This window comes from Malaclemys terrapin, chromosome 4 (assembly GCF_027887155.1).
Source record: "Malaclemys terrapin pileata isolate rMalTer1 chromosome 4, rMalTer1.hap1, whole genome shotgun sequence".
Taxonomy (NCBI): domain Eukaryota; kingdom Metazoa; phylum Chordata; order Testudines; family Emydidae; genus Malaclemys; species Malaclemys terrapin.
Genome location: NC_071508.1, coordinates 11558370 through 11576791, shown reverse-complemented (window position 1 = coordinate 11576791; position 18422 = coordinate 11558370). Strand labels below are relative to the sequence as shown.

General features: G+C 45.5%; 1 protein-coding gene across 2 annotated transcripts in view; it reads right to left on the bottom strand.

Moving 5' to 3' along the window:
* Positions 1-17114, bottom strand: part of LAMB3 (laminin subunit beta 3) — a 48855-nt gene extending 31741 nt beyond the window's left edge. The window contains exons 1-3 of one of the 2 annotated variants that reach the window (XM_054026453.1): positions 16972-17114; positions 16063-16127; positions 15055-15209 (exon numbers count right to left, since the gene is read on the bottom strand). In XM_054026453.1, the coding sequence (XP_053882428.1) occupies positions 15055-15209; positions 16063-16111 (204 nt within the window). In that variant the 5' untranslated portion in view covers positions 16112-16127; positions 16972-17114. Of the gene's footprint in view, positions 1-15054; positions 15210-16062; positions 16128-16372; positions 16643-16971 lie in introns of those variants that run through there. The other variant, XM_054026454.1, reaches the window with a different exon arrangement.
* Between the last annotated feature and the right edge of the window lie 1308 nt (positions 17115-18422).

Below are 18422 nucleotides of genomic sequence, written 5' to 3'. Positions count from 1 at the left end.
TATTGCAAACGGTGGTTCTGTGAATATGCATTCCTATTTTTAAATGGAGTCACTTCAGCTGTGTTTGCATCCTTTCTGTTCACTTTCTGCAAATATCCTAGCACAGGGAGGTTACTTGCAGGAATATTTGTAAAAACAGCCAATTTTAAACCAATATTGTAAAACAACACAGAATGGTGCATGTATTCAGAGCAGCTGCAGAAGCAGCGAAAGCAGGACTGCTTCCCTGGAAGGAGAGAGTAAAAGGGTGCTCAACCAGAGAAATCCTTGTCCTCAGCACCCCTTGTACCAGAGAGCTGCCCCATGCTCTGGGTAAACGAGGACCCAGCTGTTGCCCTCCTACCCCACACCTTGGGGGGAAAACTGCACAGTGGAACCAGCCAGAAACTCTAGCCAGTCGGAGCAGCTGCAGAAGCAGCCAAAGCAAGGACCTTCGGAGAAGTGTCTCTGCCCGATACCGATTGGCTGTTTGCTCCAACCCTCGCCCTCCATCTCCCTCACAATCTTTTCCCCTTAGCTCTCTCCATACTTGACCCTCTTCTCCCCTGCGCTCTTTACCCACCTTCCCTCTGGCATCCCCTCTCCCTTCACTTTTCTTTCCAGTTAGACCATCTCCTCCTAGTTAAACCCACCCCAAAAGAGGTTGTGGAACTGGACACGCCATTTGCCACCATCACATTGTTTGCAATACTTGTGTGTTATACCCCTTCCCCCACCCCAGGTCTGTCTGGTCTATGCGGATTAGATGCTCTTTGGAGCAGTACTATTCTGTTTTTGTACAGGACAGTCTTGGTTGGTCCTCAGGCACTACCCTAATAAACATGTTTAATAAGAATAAAGCAACCTTAAACTGCATAATCATGAAAGTTCCATGGTAGTAAGGGTTATGCTCACCCAGTCAGGGAACAGAGAAATACCATGTGTCCAATAAAAGAATTCAGATTCTGATTACTCATAATGTACTTCTCACCAAGAAGCTACAGACCAGGGATTATCTGCAAAAATTAGTGAACAATTTCCAATCAAGATTCAACATGAGAAAAGTTCTCAATGTGAGAAAATTTCTGATGCGACCACAGAGAGTCCGAGGGGAAAGGAAGGGTAAATTCATCAGCTAAATTATTCATTAGGAATTATGCACTCAGCTTTGTTAAGAGCGTGTCACACAGACTTCGGCACAAGTAGCTTCTAGCAGCTAAAACACAATGCTAGGTTTTGACAATCAAGCTTTAATTGTTTTTTAAAACACAGCTCCACATAAAGCCATGGTAAAAATGTCTGGGTCAGACTGAAACCATTGAAGCTCAGCTCGGGAATCACTGAGAAGCTGTTTCCTAAGCAAAGCTTCTGTTTCAATTTACTGGCAAAGGCTCCCCCCTTCCCTTGGTGCTTCAGTGACCTGGAGCTCTTTAAATCCCACCTGTTTTTGCTCAACATAACTCTGTTACTGTGTGAAAGGTCTGCCTGCTGCAATCCCAGCGGAGGCTGGCATTGGCCGAGAGCAACGCCAAGCCACTTTGGCTGAGTGCCCCATGCCTCCCAGCCAGACTGAACACGTCCGCACTTGGAGACTGAAATAATCGTTACATGAAGCAGCAGCCTGGAATGTTGAAATCTCACTCGCATTTTTTAAAAAAACAACTATTTTTTTGGAAAGCTAAAATTAACTTTGGAAGCGAAACCACATTTCGCTGGCTCGGGACAAATTGGGTAACTTTTGCATTGCACAAGAGCATTTTGCCATTATAGAGACTTGGGCTGAAAGCAGAAACTATGTGTCTCAAAGTTCCCCAGGACAGAGGGAATTACCGGATATCACAATAGAACTGTTGATTAAAAGGTGGTTTACCCAGAAAAATCCTCCTTTTTCTGTCTACTTCTCTTTCACTGCACTGTCATGGCTTTCAATATAGATTCATTTAGGGTGCATTTCCCACGCTATGTGGTCTAGTGGATAGGGAATTAGACTGGAAGAAGGAGATAAAGATTCTGTTCCAAGCTCTGCCAGTGACCTGCCGTGTGATCTTGGACAAGTCACTTCACCTTCCTAACTTTCTGTTCTGTCTACTCAGATTGCAAGCTCTTTGTGACAGAAACTGTCTTCTGCTTTGTGCATGTACAGTCTCTAACATTGGGGGCCCCGATCTTAGTTACAACCACTATGTGATACTATAATATAACAAGTAGGTTCTAGACTATATAACAGTAATAATCCCTTGCAATTCTGAGCTAAAGAGTGTTATAGAAATGCAAACCCCTTTATAAACATTAATTCATTTAACCTCCCCAAAAAGCAATTTCAGGTAGGCAAATAATAATATATTTCACAGATGAGACCTTAGGCACAAAGCAGTGTTAGGACATAACCGGGCTTGTGGATGCAGGCACAAGTCAAATTGTGGGTTTGAACATGAGAAGTTGCACCTCTAACCAGGTTCTCAGATTCACGACAACAACTGAATTGGGTGCATACAGATTCAGGCACAAGTTATGCTCACAAAAAGAGACCGAGGGAAAATTTGCCCCTGACATTAGATTGGAGATTAGATACCTGTAGATAGATTGTATGCACTCAAGTGAGGACATAGAGTTTGTGTGGGGGTATCAGAGATTGTGTGTGTGTGGCTGGTTTGCACATGTTCTAAGTGAATGTAAGTATTTACATGCTTTTGTGCTTTGTGAGAGTGTCCAAAGAAGTAACTCTTTCATACAAAGGCAAAACTAAGCTGTTGCAATCCTCGCTCACCTCCACTTTGGTCTCATTCTCCAGTAACCTTGTAAACCAGCTGCTGCTTATCCTCACACTGCGGAGTAGGGGGGGGGAGAGGTTATCAGGCCACTTAGAGAATTTTAAGCTGACAGACCGACCAGAAATATTTTAAATAGCTCTAGCTGCCAATGTAATACTGGCTTACAGCCCCTAAAAATAGAACTTCCTGGTGCAGAAACCAATCTAAACTAGAATTACTGATCTCTCAGCAAAAAGGGAAAACTTCCTCCCCCGCCAGCCCCCTCTGGCCATAGTATGGAGACCCATGATTCCTCTTGACTTTAGGGTCACGTTTTTGACTCAGCTTCTAGAGGCATCAATGTCAATGTTTGGCTGCCAAAATCCAGCTTCCCCTCTTGGGGCCTTTCATGAGGTCTATTATGGGAACAGTTATTAGTCTGAGTTTTATCTCGGGAGAAGCTGAAAGACTGCAGGGATTTTTTTTTTTTTTAAACATATAGGCCTCTCAGGAACAATAGCAGTAACCAGAATAAGTCATGTCAGGACAAGGGCTGCCAATAAAGCTGGGTTACGTAATATATTATGTCCATGTATTTTAATTCCCCATTAACAACAAATATATGGATAAGTTAGGCCAGGCTGGATAGTCTCATTACGCCCGTAAAGCACCCCATCAAACCATAGACGCCCTAAGCTTTTCAACAAAAAGCACTGAAGAAATATTGGCCGATATGTTGTCCGTGTTCCAGCTCCCAGGATTCAAGTAGGCAGCTGAACGTGAAACGCAACCCAAATCATTACATTTCACATCATTTCAAGTCAGAACCAGAGGTAAGGCAAGGAGGACAGGGTCAGGTTTGGCAAAACCACGGGTGATTTAGATCCCAGTTTGATTTTATCTAGCCCCAAAGTCTGAAAAGGGATGGGGGAAGAGGAATGCCTGACCAACGTGATCGCCTTCTATGACAAGATAACTGGCTCAGTGGATACGGGGAAAGCAGTGGACATGATATATCTTGACTTTAGTAAAGCTTTTGATATGGTCTCCCACAGTATTCTTGCCAGCAAGTTAAAAAAGTATGGTCTGGGTGAATGGATAAGGTGGATAGAAAGCTGGCTAGATCATTGCGCTCAACAGGTAGTGATCAATGGCTCCATGTCTAGTTGGCAGCCAGTATCAAGCGGAGTACCCCACGGATCTGTCCTGGGGCCGATTTTGTTCAACATCTTCATTAATGATCTGTAGGATGGGATGGATTGCAATCTCAGCAAGTTTGCAGATGACACTAAGCTGGGGGGAGAGGTAGATGCGCTGGAGGGGAGGGATAGGGTCCAGAGTGACCTAGACAAATTGGAGGATTGGGCCAAAAGAAATCTGATGAGGTTCAACCAGGACAAGTGCAGAGTCCTGCACTTAGGACGGAAGAATCCCATGCACTGCTACAGGCTGGGGACCGACTGGCTAAGCAGCAGTTCTGCACAAAAGACCTGGTGATTACAGTGGACGAGAAGCTGGATATGAGTCAGCAGTGTGCCCTTGTTGCCAAGAAGGCTAACGGCATATTGGGCTACATTAGTAGGAGCATTGCCAGTAGATCAAGGGAATTGATTATTCCCCTCTATTCAGCACTGGTGAGGCCACATCTGGAGTATTGTGTCCAGTTTTGGGCCCCCGACTACAGAAAGGATGTCAACAAATTGCAGAAAGTACAGCGGAGGACAACAAAAATGATTAGGGGACTGGGGCACGTGACTTATGAGGAGAGGCTGAGGGAATTGGGGTTATTTAGTCTGCAGAAGAGAAGAGTGAGTGGGGATTTGATAGCAGCCTTCAACTACCTGAAGGGGGGTTCCAAAGAGGATGGAGAACACAGATGACAGAACAAGGAGCAATGGTCTCAAGTTGCAGTGGGGGAGGTCTAGGTTGGATATTAGGAAACACTATTTCACTAGGATGGTGGTGAAGCACTGGAATGGGTTACCTAGGGAGGTGGTGGAATCTCCATCCTTAGAGATTTTTTAAGGCCCGGCTTGACAAAGCCCGGGCTGGGATGATTTAGTTGGTGTTGGTCCTGCTTTGAGCAGGGGGTTGGATTAGATGACCTTCTGAGGTCTCTTCCAACCTTAATCTTCTATGATTCTATGAATGTATAAAGGGTTTCAGCTTTGCCCTATCTGTAAATAGGCAAAGTGACATCAAAACCCAGGGCAAATCAGATCTGGGACCTGTTTTATCCAAACCCCCAAGTTTGGGGCAATTGGATACCAGGCTGCGCTTTTAGTCAATCCCTTGCAAAAAAACCAACCTGCCCCAGGATTCCATCTGAAGCCATAATTCTGCCCAGACTCGTTACAAAGTAGGCTTACATTTGCTGAGGTTTTGGCAAGCTTTCCAGCAAACCTGACAAACTCTGGGGTCTGTAATGACACCCGAAACCAAGCAACATTCACTCTCACTACTTACGGAATTTCTCTAGTAACCTGAACAAGAGAAAACAGTTTTGTTATTGCATACGGAACTACTGAGTTGAGCTAAGTAGTTTGTCTTCTGAAGCTAGTACTGGCCAAAAATCATTGTTGTCTGGTAACCTGAGTGAAGTCTGTTAGGTGGCTTGTGATTGATTCTTTGTTGGCAAGGTGGGACCAGTAATTTATCTTTTATGGGACCAACTTCTGTTGGTGAGAGAGACAAGCTTTTGAGCTAACACAGAGCTCTTCTTCTTTGTTGGCAATCAAAGCAGAGGCCAGGGACTGAATGGGACATAGACACTAAACTCCCCTCTGATTCCTAGTCTTTCTCCATCAGCCTCACAGCTGAGGCACGCTTTCTGGAATAGTGCAGGAAACTTGCACTATTGCTTCTTGTGCTCCACATAGTTTGTGGATAAGCTGATTCCACTGCTGGACAAGGTACAAGGTACCACTTAAATCAAGGAATCGGCTTTGCTTGTTCCCAGTGGACCCACCCTTGTCTCGGTGTTGTCTAAAGGTACTACACTGTGCCTTTCCCCAAATAAATATTCCAATGAGACCGTGGCTCCCGCTGCTGTGACAAGAGTGTTACGCTGCTCTGAGCCTATTTCATTTGGGGTCTGATTCATTGTCATATTGAGAGTTTGGCAGTTTAACCAGATGTCACTCAAGGACAAGAGCACAATCTTTTCAGGATATGGGTTATATATTCCTCCTGGGAGCTTAATCATCTCTATATATTTTAGCATGACTTCCTTCCCGCTTTCTCACAGTAAACACACAGCTCCACAGTGGAGGTTTATCATAACCATTTCTAATCAAGAAACATGTCTAGTGGCAAACACCCATAGAGTATCTGGGGACAGCATGAAGCCTGTTCTCAGCAAGAACAGACATGTGGTGCATACATTTCTAACCACCTCAGGCCAGATCTGATACCCTTCTTCCTGGGGAATAACACTTTACCCCAGGAATGATTCTTTCCATTGGTTTCAAGGATGAAAGGGGAGTGGATTAAATAAACAAAAATCAAGTAAGAACACACATGAGGTTTCCCTTCAAGCATGTATCAAAACTAACCAAGGGCATCATTTCCATTTAAAAGGGAAGCACATTTAAAACAGGCAGAAGGAGATATCTGTTCATGAAACGTTAACCTGTGGAATACTCTGCCACTGGATGCTAACAAGGCAAAAGTTTCAATAAACAGGTAACTATTCATCAGAATGAGATTAGCTCCTACAGTTACACTAACGATGATAAACATTAGAGGCTCACATCTTTGATTATAAAGAGTAGCTAGATATAATTGAAAAGGCATGTGCAAAACACTAAAGTGGCAGGATATATTCACCCCATGATCTGGGTGTGTACCACTCACATACTTTCCAGTAAGTTTCAGATATTGAAGGGAGAGGCCCCTGTCTATCCACCTTAGGCATTTACATGGGCCCATCACGGGCTGGGAAGTAAGGCACAGAGAGGCTAAGAGTTGTGCCCAAGGTCTCACAGGAAGTCTGTGGTAGAGCAGGGACCTGAACTCAGGTCCTAGGCTAGTGCCCTAACCACAGGGCCATGCTATCTCTCCAAAAAGGCCCCTAGTAAGGTGCTCATTACTCATCTCTTACTGCAATAAATTTTCATTTCTACCATAATCTGTAAATGCCGCTGATTCTCCTGCCTCACTGCCATGGGGCGACTATTCACAATCCTTGACTAAACAATGCCAAAGGCCTGCTAATGAACTTCTGACCCCTTTCCTGCTCTCTGTTGGAGGTCAGCAGGTAGACATTGCATGACTGGAATCAAAGGTAAAATACCCTGCAAGCTGCCAGGGGCACCTGCTGGACAGGTAACTCATAGATAGCTATCTCATAGAAGTGCCTGGGTCTAGTTAGGCGACCCTCAGTTCATTAGTCTTTCTGAAAAGCAAACGTGTGGGCACCTGTTTTCAGGTGGCAGCTTTTTTGCCGCCCTAGGCGGCGGAAGGTCCCACTCCTGAAATGCCGCCACCGACAGAGGCGCCAGAAGGTCCCCCCCCCCCCGAAATACCACCAACGACCGGGGCGGCCGAAGATCCGGCCGCCGCGGTCGCCGCCCCCCAAATGTTAGTGCCCTAGGCGACCACCTAGGTCGCCTAATGGGTTGTGCCGGCCCTGCCTGTTTTGCTTGCTTAGAGTCAGTTCAGTTCCCTCAGCAAGACATGATTTACAATCTGCTAGTACAACAATCTGGAGGAACCATACGGTGCTGTTTATCCACACACAAAAAAGTCTGTTGTTAGGGTGTTAAGCTGATGTATGGTACTCTGATGTAATTTGTTCATCAAGCAGGGTGCTGTGCTGTCTAGAAGCATATGTAATGGTTAGCGTTTCTGCAGCTCAGCTCAGCTAAAGTTGGCATAAACAGAGAACAGGGAAAACCAATAGGAATGGGTTTTCCCATTGTGTGACTCATACAGGTTGAGATGTATCCTTTGTAGGACTGAAGCAAAGACAATATGAAGAAGAATAAGAAAAGGTTAGCCACTGCAATTCCCATATCAATGTTTTCTGGCAAACCAATCCCACAATGCTAGGCTTCTACCGTCAGAAGGACAGAAATAAGAATGCAGTTATGGATATAGACACCTTCTATGTCCAAGGCATTACAAAGCAATGCCTTAGAACTAGCCTTTCCCCAGAGAAAAGCTGAGTTTAATTCCGCTTTGGGTCACAAATGAAAAGAAGCTTGGTGACTCATGGGACTGGGAAAGGGATGCTGAGTCTTTCCCCATGAGGTTGCTGGTTCTAAGTTGTCCAAGGACTATCGTACCATCAGATGGCTGTTTGGTGGCCTCTGGGAAGTGAGCTGGTGGGGTTAGACAGAGGAGTGTACTTTCTACATTCCATTCAGTCCTTGGCCAATTGGGGTTTCTGTGATACAGAAATTGTACTGAGATCTACACTCAATTCAGATAGCCTGCATACTTGAGCAGCCATCAGATGGCAACAATAAGATGACCAGTTTGGGAATCACTGGTACATTCCCTTTTACTGATATTCTTCTGTCTATTTGGCAGTAGCCAAAATGTTTCAGTGCTTAGATACTAACATGATGGGTTCTATGAGTAAACCAAAGACTGATGGACGAGGTGCAGCAGCACCTCACCAGATTGCCAATGTATAGCTCTCATTTGTCATTCAAGGATTCTCCCCTGTATTACAGTCCCCTGGCCCTGCATTTTGGGGATTAGGTGTATCTATCACTTCACACCTCCTCACCTGCCGTGCCCATGTTACACAGTCCTGTTATCACTCCGTATCTCACTACGATAAAGAGGTCTTCTCACTCTTCATGGCTGTTATGCATTGACTGCCCAGCAAGATAATGAAGGAACTATCCTTGACCTTATGCAAACAAGGTTTTAATATTCAAGGTCTTTCATACGATAAACCTCTTGAGAAAGTTAGGGTGGCAGGGTCACCTGTAATCCTCACAGATTAACTGCCTCACCATGCAAAGCTGAGACCCCGAGCAGCACCTCATAGATGTGGAAGCACAATTTGTTTCTATCAGACTTTGTGTACATTTCAAAAGATTTTTGCAATGATGTGCAAGGAACTTGGAGTGCTTCAGTAACCAACTCACAGAGTGAACAGCAAACTCACAGCTATTTCTAAACCCAGGCTATGTTTTTATGCCTAACATACTCTGTAGCCATGCAGGAAAGTTCCAAAGATTCCAAGAGGAGCACCGCTAGCTCAGTGCCCCATCTTTGCCTCTGCTTTCATATCAAAGGAAGCAGCAAGGTGCCCACAGCACTGCCCCAGGCTCTCAAGAACGGGTGATCTCATGATTAAGGGGGAGATTTTCAAAGACAAAAACAAAAAACTAGCTAGGCACCTAACTCCCATTAAAATTCACTGGGAATTAGGTACCTACCTGCTATTTGCGTTATAACTCAGAAAGGGCATCAGAAAGGTCTGAGTTCAACGTCTACCTCTGCCATTGACTCACTGTGTGACCACAGACCTGAGACACATCACAATCTCTCTGTGCCCCAGGTGCTACTTCCTTTATGTGACAATTTGCCCATCCTGTTTATTTAGACAGCAAGCTCTTTGGGGCAAGGACTGTCTCTCACTATGGAGCCCTGATTTGACTGAGGCCTCTTGCTGCCACCAGATACAAATAACAAATATAAATAAAGGGGTTTTGGGGGGGGGGTGGGAGGGCGGGAGAGGGGAATTGAGATTTTGGACTTAATACGGTATGTAGGTTCTATGACCAGAAAGGGAGAGAACTGAAGACACATCAGACATAGGGCAAATATATCATCAACCCATGCTGTTGAGCCAAGCAAGCCATTTTTCCTCAGCCAGTCTTCACAGGAATACGTGACTCTGGGAAAGGATCTAAAGCCTTGTAACGGGGTGTGCCGACTCAGGGGCTAACTGAGCCCCCGTCACTCAAATCCACCCCATCCCCCCCAATTACATGAACCAGGCGTTGACTGAACAACAGGCAGTCGGCAGAAGGCCAATTAGCTGAGTGCAGATACCACTCGGGGCTAATTGCCTGGAAGCATCCCCAGCAGCTAGGACTATATAAGCAAACAGGAAGGAGGTGCTCAGAGCAGAGAAAGGAGCCTGATCGAAGGCTGAAGGAGGCCAGGCTAGATGCTGCTAGTTCTGTTCCCTTTCCCAAAAGCAAGTGGGGAAGCTGGCTAGGGACTGTAAACATACATAGAGAACCCAGCAGCCCCCCCCCACACACACACAAACACCCCCACACCTGTAATAAAAATACAATAAAATACAATGGTGGGGAAGGAGACCTGGCTTTATTGTAGTGAGTTGCCAAGGCTGGAAAGGCCCCTCAGGGGACCACCCCATGACAACGCAGAGTCAATCTGTGGAACTCTTTGCCAGAGGATGCTGTGAAGGCCAAGACTATAAGAGGATTCAAAAAAGAACTAGGTAAGTTCAAGGAGGATAGGTCCATCAATGGCTATTAGCCAGGGTGGAAAGGGATGGTGTCCCTAGCCTCTGTTTGCCAGAAGCTGGGAAATGGGTGACAGAGGATGGATCACTTGATGATTACCTGTTCTGCTCATTCCCTCTGGGGCACCTGGCACTGGCCACTGTCGGCAGACAGACTGGGCTAGATGGACCTTGGGTCTGACCCAGTATGGATGTTCTTAAGCCTGTTGAGGTCAATGGGACTATTCATGTGTTTAGCCACATGGCTGGATTAGAGCCCTCATCAATAGGGGTGAAATCTGGGCCCTATTGAAATCGATGACAAAACTCCCATGGATTTCAATGGGGCCACAATTTCCACCAGGTGTTTGAATCGGAACTGGCTCGGTGCACGCAGGCCAAGGAATGAATGCACCATGGACATTGCCCTCCCTGCATCACTCATAGAAGTGGTGTTCCAGGTGAGGGGGGAGGCATCTAAGTGGGGTTGGGAGGGGGGAGAGGGTGTTAGAGAGAGACCTCTTATCTTCACTAGGATTTTACTTTGTTTTAGCGGACATACGGTAAGAACACACCTTTTTTCCTAGTGAAGACAAGGCAACTTGTAGTTTGGACACGTTGGCAGCTCAAGGCAAACCCTCGGCTCTCCCTTAGTCTTTACCACGATTTGCTGACACAAGTTAAAATACGAACTGCTGTCTTCACCAGGAATTTACCTCATGTTAGTTACCACATGTTAGCTAACACAAGTCAAGAACACACCCTTTCCCCCCGTGAAATACTATGCTGGATATTTAAATAAATAAACGATATAGGGGCCTAATCCAAATCCCAAGGAAGTCAATAGGATTGTTCCCACTGACATCAATGGCTACTGCATCACGCCCTGGTCTCCTTTCAGCAGCACCAATCCCTTAACAATTATTTGTTTTAATTCATTCTCTCTCGCTTTTACTTCCTTTGCTGACTAAACTCTCCCAAATTCTAAGTATTTTTCCAACAAACTCTTTGTTTTGTCAGATTTCCCTCCTCTCTCACCCTTCTTTGCTATATATGGCATCATCCCTCCTGGTCTTTGCTCTATGCCTGAGTTTCAGGCCCTGACTAGCAGCCAGTGGGTATGAAGTATAAAGGTTAGAGGGAGTCACACTCAGAGCACTGGAAGCAGACCGTGGACCAGGGGCTTGGGATGACGCCAGCATCAAGAGACCAACTGGGATTGCAAAAGAGCGCACTTTGGGACAATTCACACTGGCACCAAAATCAGACAGTACACACCGGCCAGAAGGCCGGCGAAGGGGAGGGAGCAACACGGGAGACAGAATGAGAGTAACCCCTCATTACATGACCACTGCTGAGGTTGCAAAATGGACTCTAAATCTGCCAGTATTTGGCACGGAACAAGTCACGTAACACAGTTGTCTAAAGAGCGTGCAAGGGAATAAAATGGGAATAAATAAAACAAGCTTTTGTACTAGGGGGGAATTCACTGCATAGATTCATCTTAGCTCAGGATGCTTCAACTCTAGAGGCATTTCAAGAGGGGAAAGATTAGGGAATGAGGAGTGCCTGGGGAGTGGTCCTTCTAGCAAAAGCTGAATAATTCCTAACACTCATTGGTCACTGCAGTTGGGAAAGAGGAGCAGGAGTGTATTTTAGGTGACAATGAGCCTATCCGTTCAGTAAGGGAAAGGATCAAGCATGTGCAGATGCCAGGGAAACAGAATCACAGACACAAAACAGATAGACTCTCCTTTAAACTGTACCTCCATCTCGGTTATCCCAAACCAAGGGCTGGATCCTGCCTGGGGCTGGGTGCGTCCTGGCCATCTCTATATTTCCACAGGAGCTGAGGCCAATCAGGGCTTCCCAGAATAGGGCCCTAGGGCTGGCTTAGTTTGAGCTGCAGTTACAGACAGCAGAGAACTGTATTGTTCGGATTATTATTCTTGTACAGCGGGCCTGATTCTGCTCGCTTTTAAACCAGGTGGGATGAGGGAACATAAGGATTCAAATAATAGATTCATAGCTGGGCACTAGGATTATCTAGTCTGAAAAGAATCTCACCCAATAATCTCTGCATCAAGCCCATAACTTCTGTTTGAACTACAGCATATCTTTCAAAAAGGCTTAAAAACTGCAGGCAATGAAAAAAGTACCACGTCCCTAGGTAAGTCAATGTTGTTATGCTGGTTTAAGAGATTAATCCCATTATATCTACCATATGCAGATCACTAATTTGGGCCCAATTAGCTTAGCTTTCAGAAGTTCCTTATTCCCTAGAGGAAAGGACAGGCTTTTCTTTAGCTAAAAGAACACACTATTTATTCAGGGGGAGGTTTCAAAGGCACAAAGGCAGTTAGGTGCCATTGACAGCCAATGAGAGTTGGGCACCTAACTCTCATTTGTGCTTTTGAACATTTCCCCCTCATTTATTAAAACCAGGGGATTAAATCTCATGCCAATCAAATTTGCAATCTTTGCAAAACCTTGAATCCCCAAGGCCTCACCCATCTCTGCTTACTTTAGTTCAGTGGCCTCAGTTACACGAGGAGATGCACCATGAGCCCATGCTGTCTCTTCCACAGTAACATCATTGTCAGAGATATAGTCCAAGCAGAAATGCCCACAGCTAACTGCTGCCCCATTCCTCCCCAAATAAAACGTCCCTTTTACAAGTGCCTCATGTTGGGACTATCTGCCCAGCTATCTGGCCCTCAGAGCCTCCACCTAGGATGAGCCTCAGACACCCACCTGCATCTGTCAAATAGAAGTTGGGTTTGGTCAGATGAGCAGCCATAGCTTAGATGCTCATTCTGGACTTTCCAGGTCTGTCAGATCTCACATAAGTTTTTAGATACTTCCTGTTCCCTCTCAGCCCCCAAATGCCATGAGAAGAGCACAGGGGTAGGAGGCTTGTATGGGGCTTCACCCTAACATTGTGGAACCAGCCTGCAGTCAACAATGGCACAGCTGAGAACATGACATTTATAGTAAATAACCCGGACTGGTGCACAATGCAGCCGCTGTGTATTAATGGGAATTGGGAAAAATAAACCCTGTCTAGGACAAAACCAGAAAAAAAATGCACTATTTGTATTGTCCAAGAGTCAAGGTGATAGACAGTCGGGTTTTTTAAGTAAAGAAGTCTGCTTCATTCACAGCAGCAAAGCAATTCGGTGTAAAGGTATCAGGACACACACAAAAAACCCATCAGCCCAGCAAAAAGATCTGTCTAAAGTTTTTGATACTGCACCGGATACAAATGTTCAGGTCTGAGATTAGGCTAGATTATAGACAAGAGGCGTTCAGATCCAGATTCTATCATGTCCAAACTATGGCAAGTAGTTGGATAATTTCAAACAGCTACAGAAGTGTGTAGATCTTTGCACACACAAACATGGTTGCTAACAAGTAACACCCATGCATTTCCTGTCATTTTCCAGTATAAATCTGACTCAGCGGAGCTGTAAAATTACTGTGCAAAATACTGGCCAATAAAGGTCCATCATTACCTCCCAAGCATCCCTCCTTTATGAGCCACACCTACTTTCACGGACCCCAATTTCCACTCCAGCACTAAACCCGCTCCTATCTGCGCTTCCATTGGTGGCAGTTATTGAGATTAGAAATCACTACAAGGATCTAGGAAATGGCCATGCTAAGGAAATTAACCCCACAAAGAAACCAGTAACTCATTTGGTTTGGGAGATTGTTAAAAAAACAAAACTTAGGCTCGGTTAGTGAAGTTTTTGGCCCATCATGGTTGAGTTTCAGCTGAGCCTAGGGAGATATCTTTGAGATGACCTAGGATAGAGAGCTGACAATCTTTGAGTAAGTCTGAGCTGATTCAGTTCCATGTGAAACCCCAAGGAAACTCAATAGTTTTCCATAGTTTCAAGCTGAAAATGTTGCTTCTTAGGACAATTTCTACTTTGAATTTCACTTTGAGCTTTTGGATTCTAACAAATCCAGAAGTTCAAATGTACCTTATATGAATCCAACCCGCTGTACCGGGCCTCGTCTACATACACAAGTTGTACCGCTGCAAATATACTGCGTAGCCAACTCGGCACAACGCCCCTATTTTGGACACAGTTATACCCACATAAAAGTACTTATCCTGGTATAGTTCCCATACAGGAAGGGGAGTAAGATATATACATATAAGACATCCTTTCAGCGGGATAGCTGCATCCATCCTAGGGGGTGTACAGAACATAGTAAAAACATCGCACTCCAAACTGAAATGGTTATACCAGTACAGAGACTGTGTGTAGACCAGACTTAAATGGTTGAAAGGTCTGACTCAGCTCTGACTTATACTGGGGAAATGTCACATCCTGAGCTGTCAGCTAGAGTTAGCAGCAAGAGTTATTCTGGGTTTATTATCCCAGCGTTTGCCCGGATGGTTGGGGAACTGGCCTCTCTGTACCATTTTTAATGTGCCCATGAAATAAAATACTGTCTAGTTCAGGATGCCTCTTGGTGCCAGCTGCACTGTGCTTCACCCTGTTATGAAAGGCCCTCTTTCCCGGCACCTGTCAACTGCTCAGAACTTTCCAATGGCAATCACCTAGAGGCAGGATTAGAACAGTGGCCTTGGACTTGGGAAACCTGTGCTCAACTCTCAGTTCTGCCAGACTCCCTGTGTGACTTTGGGCAACTCACAGTCTCCCCGTGCCTCAGCTCCCCAGCTGTAAAACAGGGATATTAGCACTGCCCTGCCTGGGAGGATTAATACGTTAAAGATTCTGAGATGCTGAGGCACCATGTAAGTACCTACGCCAGACAAAAAGCAGCATCGCTCAGAGAGGGGAAAACAGGAGTATAATTAGCTTCCCTAGGTGATGTCTGTGAAGGCACAGATATCTGAGTTGAACGTACTTCCTCATATGATGTGCAGTAGGTCTCGGGCTTCACAAGGCCACATGTCGACGAGGCTTTTAAGTGATGGATTCGTCCTATCAGCAGGTCTCCCGCAGGTGGGTAGCAGGCACCGTGGGAACAGGAGCCCTGTGCATCCAGGAGCAGTGGCAATGCTAAAACAACACAAGAACAAGCCTTTAATAATGTTCTATGCTACACCACAAAATCACCATTGCTGGTGACAGTAACTGGCCTGGCTAATTGGCATCCTCTGAGGTAAGGGAGAAGAATGAATGGGTGAACTACATGAGCCCAAGCGGAGTGTAAAGGCAAGATGAAAACACTCAGCACAAGTGGTGAAAAGCAAACTCATTTTCTTCCTGAGTTGCACATAAGGAAAATGGGTTTTAAATAATTGGGCCTTAGTAACAATCCCCCCTTAGAGCTCTCCTCTGCCAAGATGTCTCCAAAAAACGTGATGTCGGTTAGGCGGCTGGTGTGCCGAGACCACTGCTGTCATACTGACCAATGGAGTCTCGTTGTCTCCTTGTGCTCGAGCTGTATCCACCTGTTATCGCTAACTCTTTGGGACAGGACCGTCTTTTCGTTCTGTGTTTGCACAGCACCTTGCACCCTGGGGTTCTGGGGCCATGACCAGAGCTCCTAGGTGCTAAGGCAATGCAAGTAATAACAGCAAATACATAGTTCATAACCTAGAAGCATCTCATGAATCTCAGATTCTAGCTGTTCTCGCTGCTCACGAAAGACTACAATCATTTCTCACAGAGGACCCCTATGGATCACCCTATGTACTAATTAGCTCTGCGGGAAATGTAGGCAGCGTTTACAACCAACTGGACTGAACAACAGTTTTTACAGGAGCTAAGGATAACGTGGCTCATCTCCCACCCAAATATCCTGGCCACTTTCAGTAAAGCACAGCAAACCACTACTAAACAAGGGCAGATATTAAGTGGGGTCTCCTCAAGGCCCCTTTAGAGGCACAGATAGGATGGTAAAGCTTACCCAGGAGAATGAAGCATGTCCATACAATGGGCCGGGGGGGAGATTCCATGCCTCCAAGGACTCACCTGAGACAGAATTTGCAGCATGAATGAAACGGTTCAGAAAACGACAAGCGAAAGCACAAATCACCATCCTTTTATCACCCTCCCTTCCCGTTTTACGACCAGATAACTTCCTTGACTTCAACAGAGTTCAACAAGCGCAAGTGAGAGAAGAGAATCAGCGCTTTGGATTGTCCAGAGTGTATATTTAACATTTAAAACAAATGGACAAGCCCCCACTTTTGTTTTTAACCTTTTAGTATAAATACCTGCTCATGAATGATAAAAAGCTCTTTGATGAAGTAACTGGCTGTATCTTTACATCTTTATTTTATTCTCTAAAGTGACCAATAGGTATAAACAGAACAAGTTACTCTGCTAGGATTCTGCTTTCATGCCTAACAGCTTGCTTTTTCAGAGGTGCCAAGAACCCACAGTCTCATGGACTATAATGAGAGTTGTTTGTGTACAGCACCTCTGAAAATCAGGTCCCAAATACCCAGCAAGTAGACACATTTTAACAAACGAATATAATCCAGCCAGGCCACTTCTTCACCTGCCTACAGTGTAGTTATGTTTGCAGTCCCACCCTTTATCCTTTCTTTTTCAGGCTTTATTCCAGCTCAGGTTCAAAGTCTTTTACAAGTTTTGCAAAGTTGAAAAAATGCAGCAAAGTACATGCACTATACAAACACTTTCCATTTGTGTAACTTAATCATATCAATGTTCCCGCTGCCTGCAGGAAACGCCTGCCAGCCCTCCGATCTTGACAAGAAATCCCTCCCTGTGCTGCCATTTTCCCTGTGTAACACACAGCACTGGCAGGGCTCACTGCTTGTCCCTGTCTCCTGGGCAGTGCTGTACATACCTGGCTCAGGGGCTAGACTTTTCTTTCCTCTTCCCCCGTTATTGAGCAGCTGATATGAATTCTCATCTGAGTCCTGATGGGCTGTCTCCTTTCACTCTCTGCTTTTAAATGCAGCCTCACCTGAGGAAGGAAGTTCCTGTGGCGAGGGTGCGGCAATGATAAAGGGAGGTGATTCAGGACTCTTCAGACGTACACACCCATTTACTGTGTAACTCATTACACACTCCCGAGACAGCCTGAGACAGAAGGTCCTTCTGCACTGTAATGCACGTGAAAAACCCTACAATTAGCCAGCAAGTGGACTCAGATCTATGAATATACACTTCAGCTTTAGGAACATCTGAGGACAGTGAGACAGTTTCACAGCTAATGTTCATGTAGATCATTATAATCCAGACTGATTCTGAGCTGCTCGGATGTTTACCTGAAGGGCACATATCCTGACAAGAGTTTGGGGATCATCATCATTATCAGCCCCATTTTACAGATGAGGAGTTGAGGCACAGAGAAATTAAGGGCAATGTTTTCAAAGGAGCTCAGTTCCCATTTAGCCACCTAAATAAGTGGCCAGATTTCCAAAGGAGTGCAGCATCTAATGCGCCAGGATTAGAACCCAGATCTCCCAAAACCCAGTCTAGTTCCTCAACCACATCCTTCCGTTTTGGATCCAATTCTGATCTCATTTACATGATAGCACTGAAGGCCTCATTTAGTTCTGAGCTGCTCTGATAAAACAGCCCAGTGTTACGTGAATACTAAGTCACTCAGAGTTGGATTGAGACCCACCAACTCATTGCACACAAGAGGCTAGCCTGCTGCTTGGAGAGTAGTGGCTTTCAGGCACTGCCTCTGCGTGCTACATTTGAGCAGATGCAGAGAGGCAGAAAGCTGTGTGTTCGTTTGCCAATCCCCCAAAGCCATGCAATTCTCTGTTCTCACTCCCTCCTTTTAGGGTGAGATCCAAGCCCCATGAATATCGATGGCACCCAGATGAGGCCCTTAACCTCACTGAAACAACCACCCCAATAAATATCTGGTCTCCAGCTGTTAAAGCTGTTGCACCAGAACACTGGCTGTTAAAAAATTATTTTGACTCTTAGATCCTCAGCTGGTGTATGCTGGAATAGCTCCATTGGCTTCGCTGGAGATATGCCAATTTGCTCAGGCAGGAGGCAGAGGAGCTGGCCCTTAATGTAGAGAGAACAATTAAGGTTCAAAAATAATCTGTCCCCTAAGGCTACCACATCTGAAACCTTAGCTCAGAGATTTAGGTGTGCCAAGTACGCTGTGTGGGCAGGCAGCAGCCTGGGCGTGCCTGCATTGAATGGGCTGTTCATAGGCCGATTAATAATGGTGTAATACCACATTTTTCACTCTGGAATCTTAATCCAGCAAAGCATCACCCCGCAGCCAGCAGCTCACAGCATGTCGAAACCAAGCGACTAAACGTC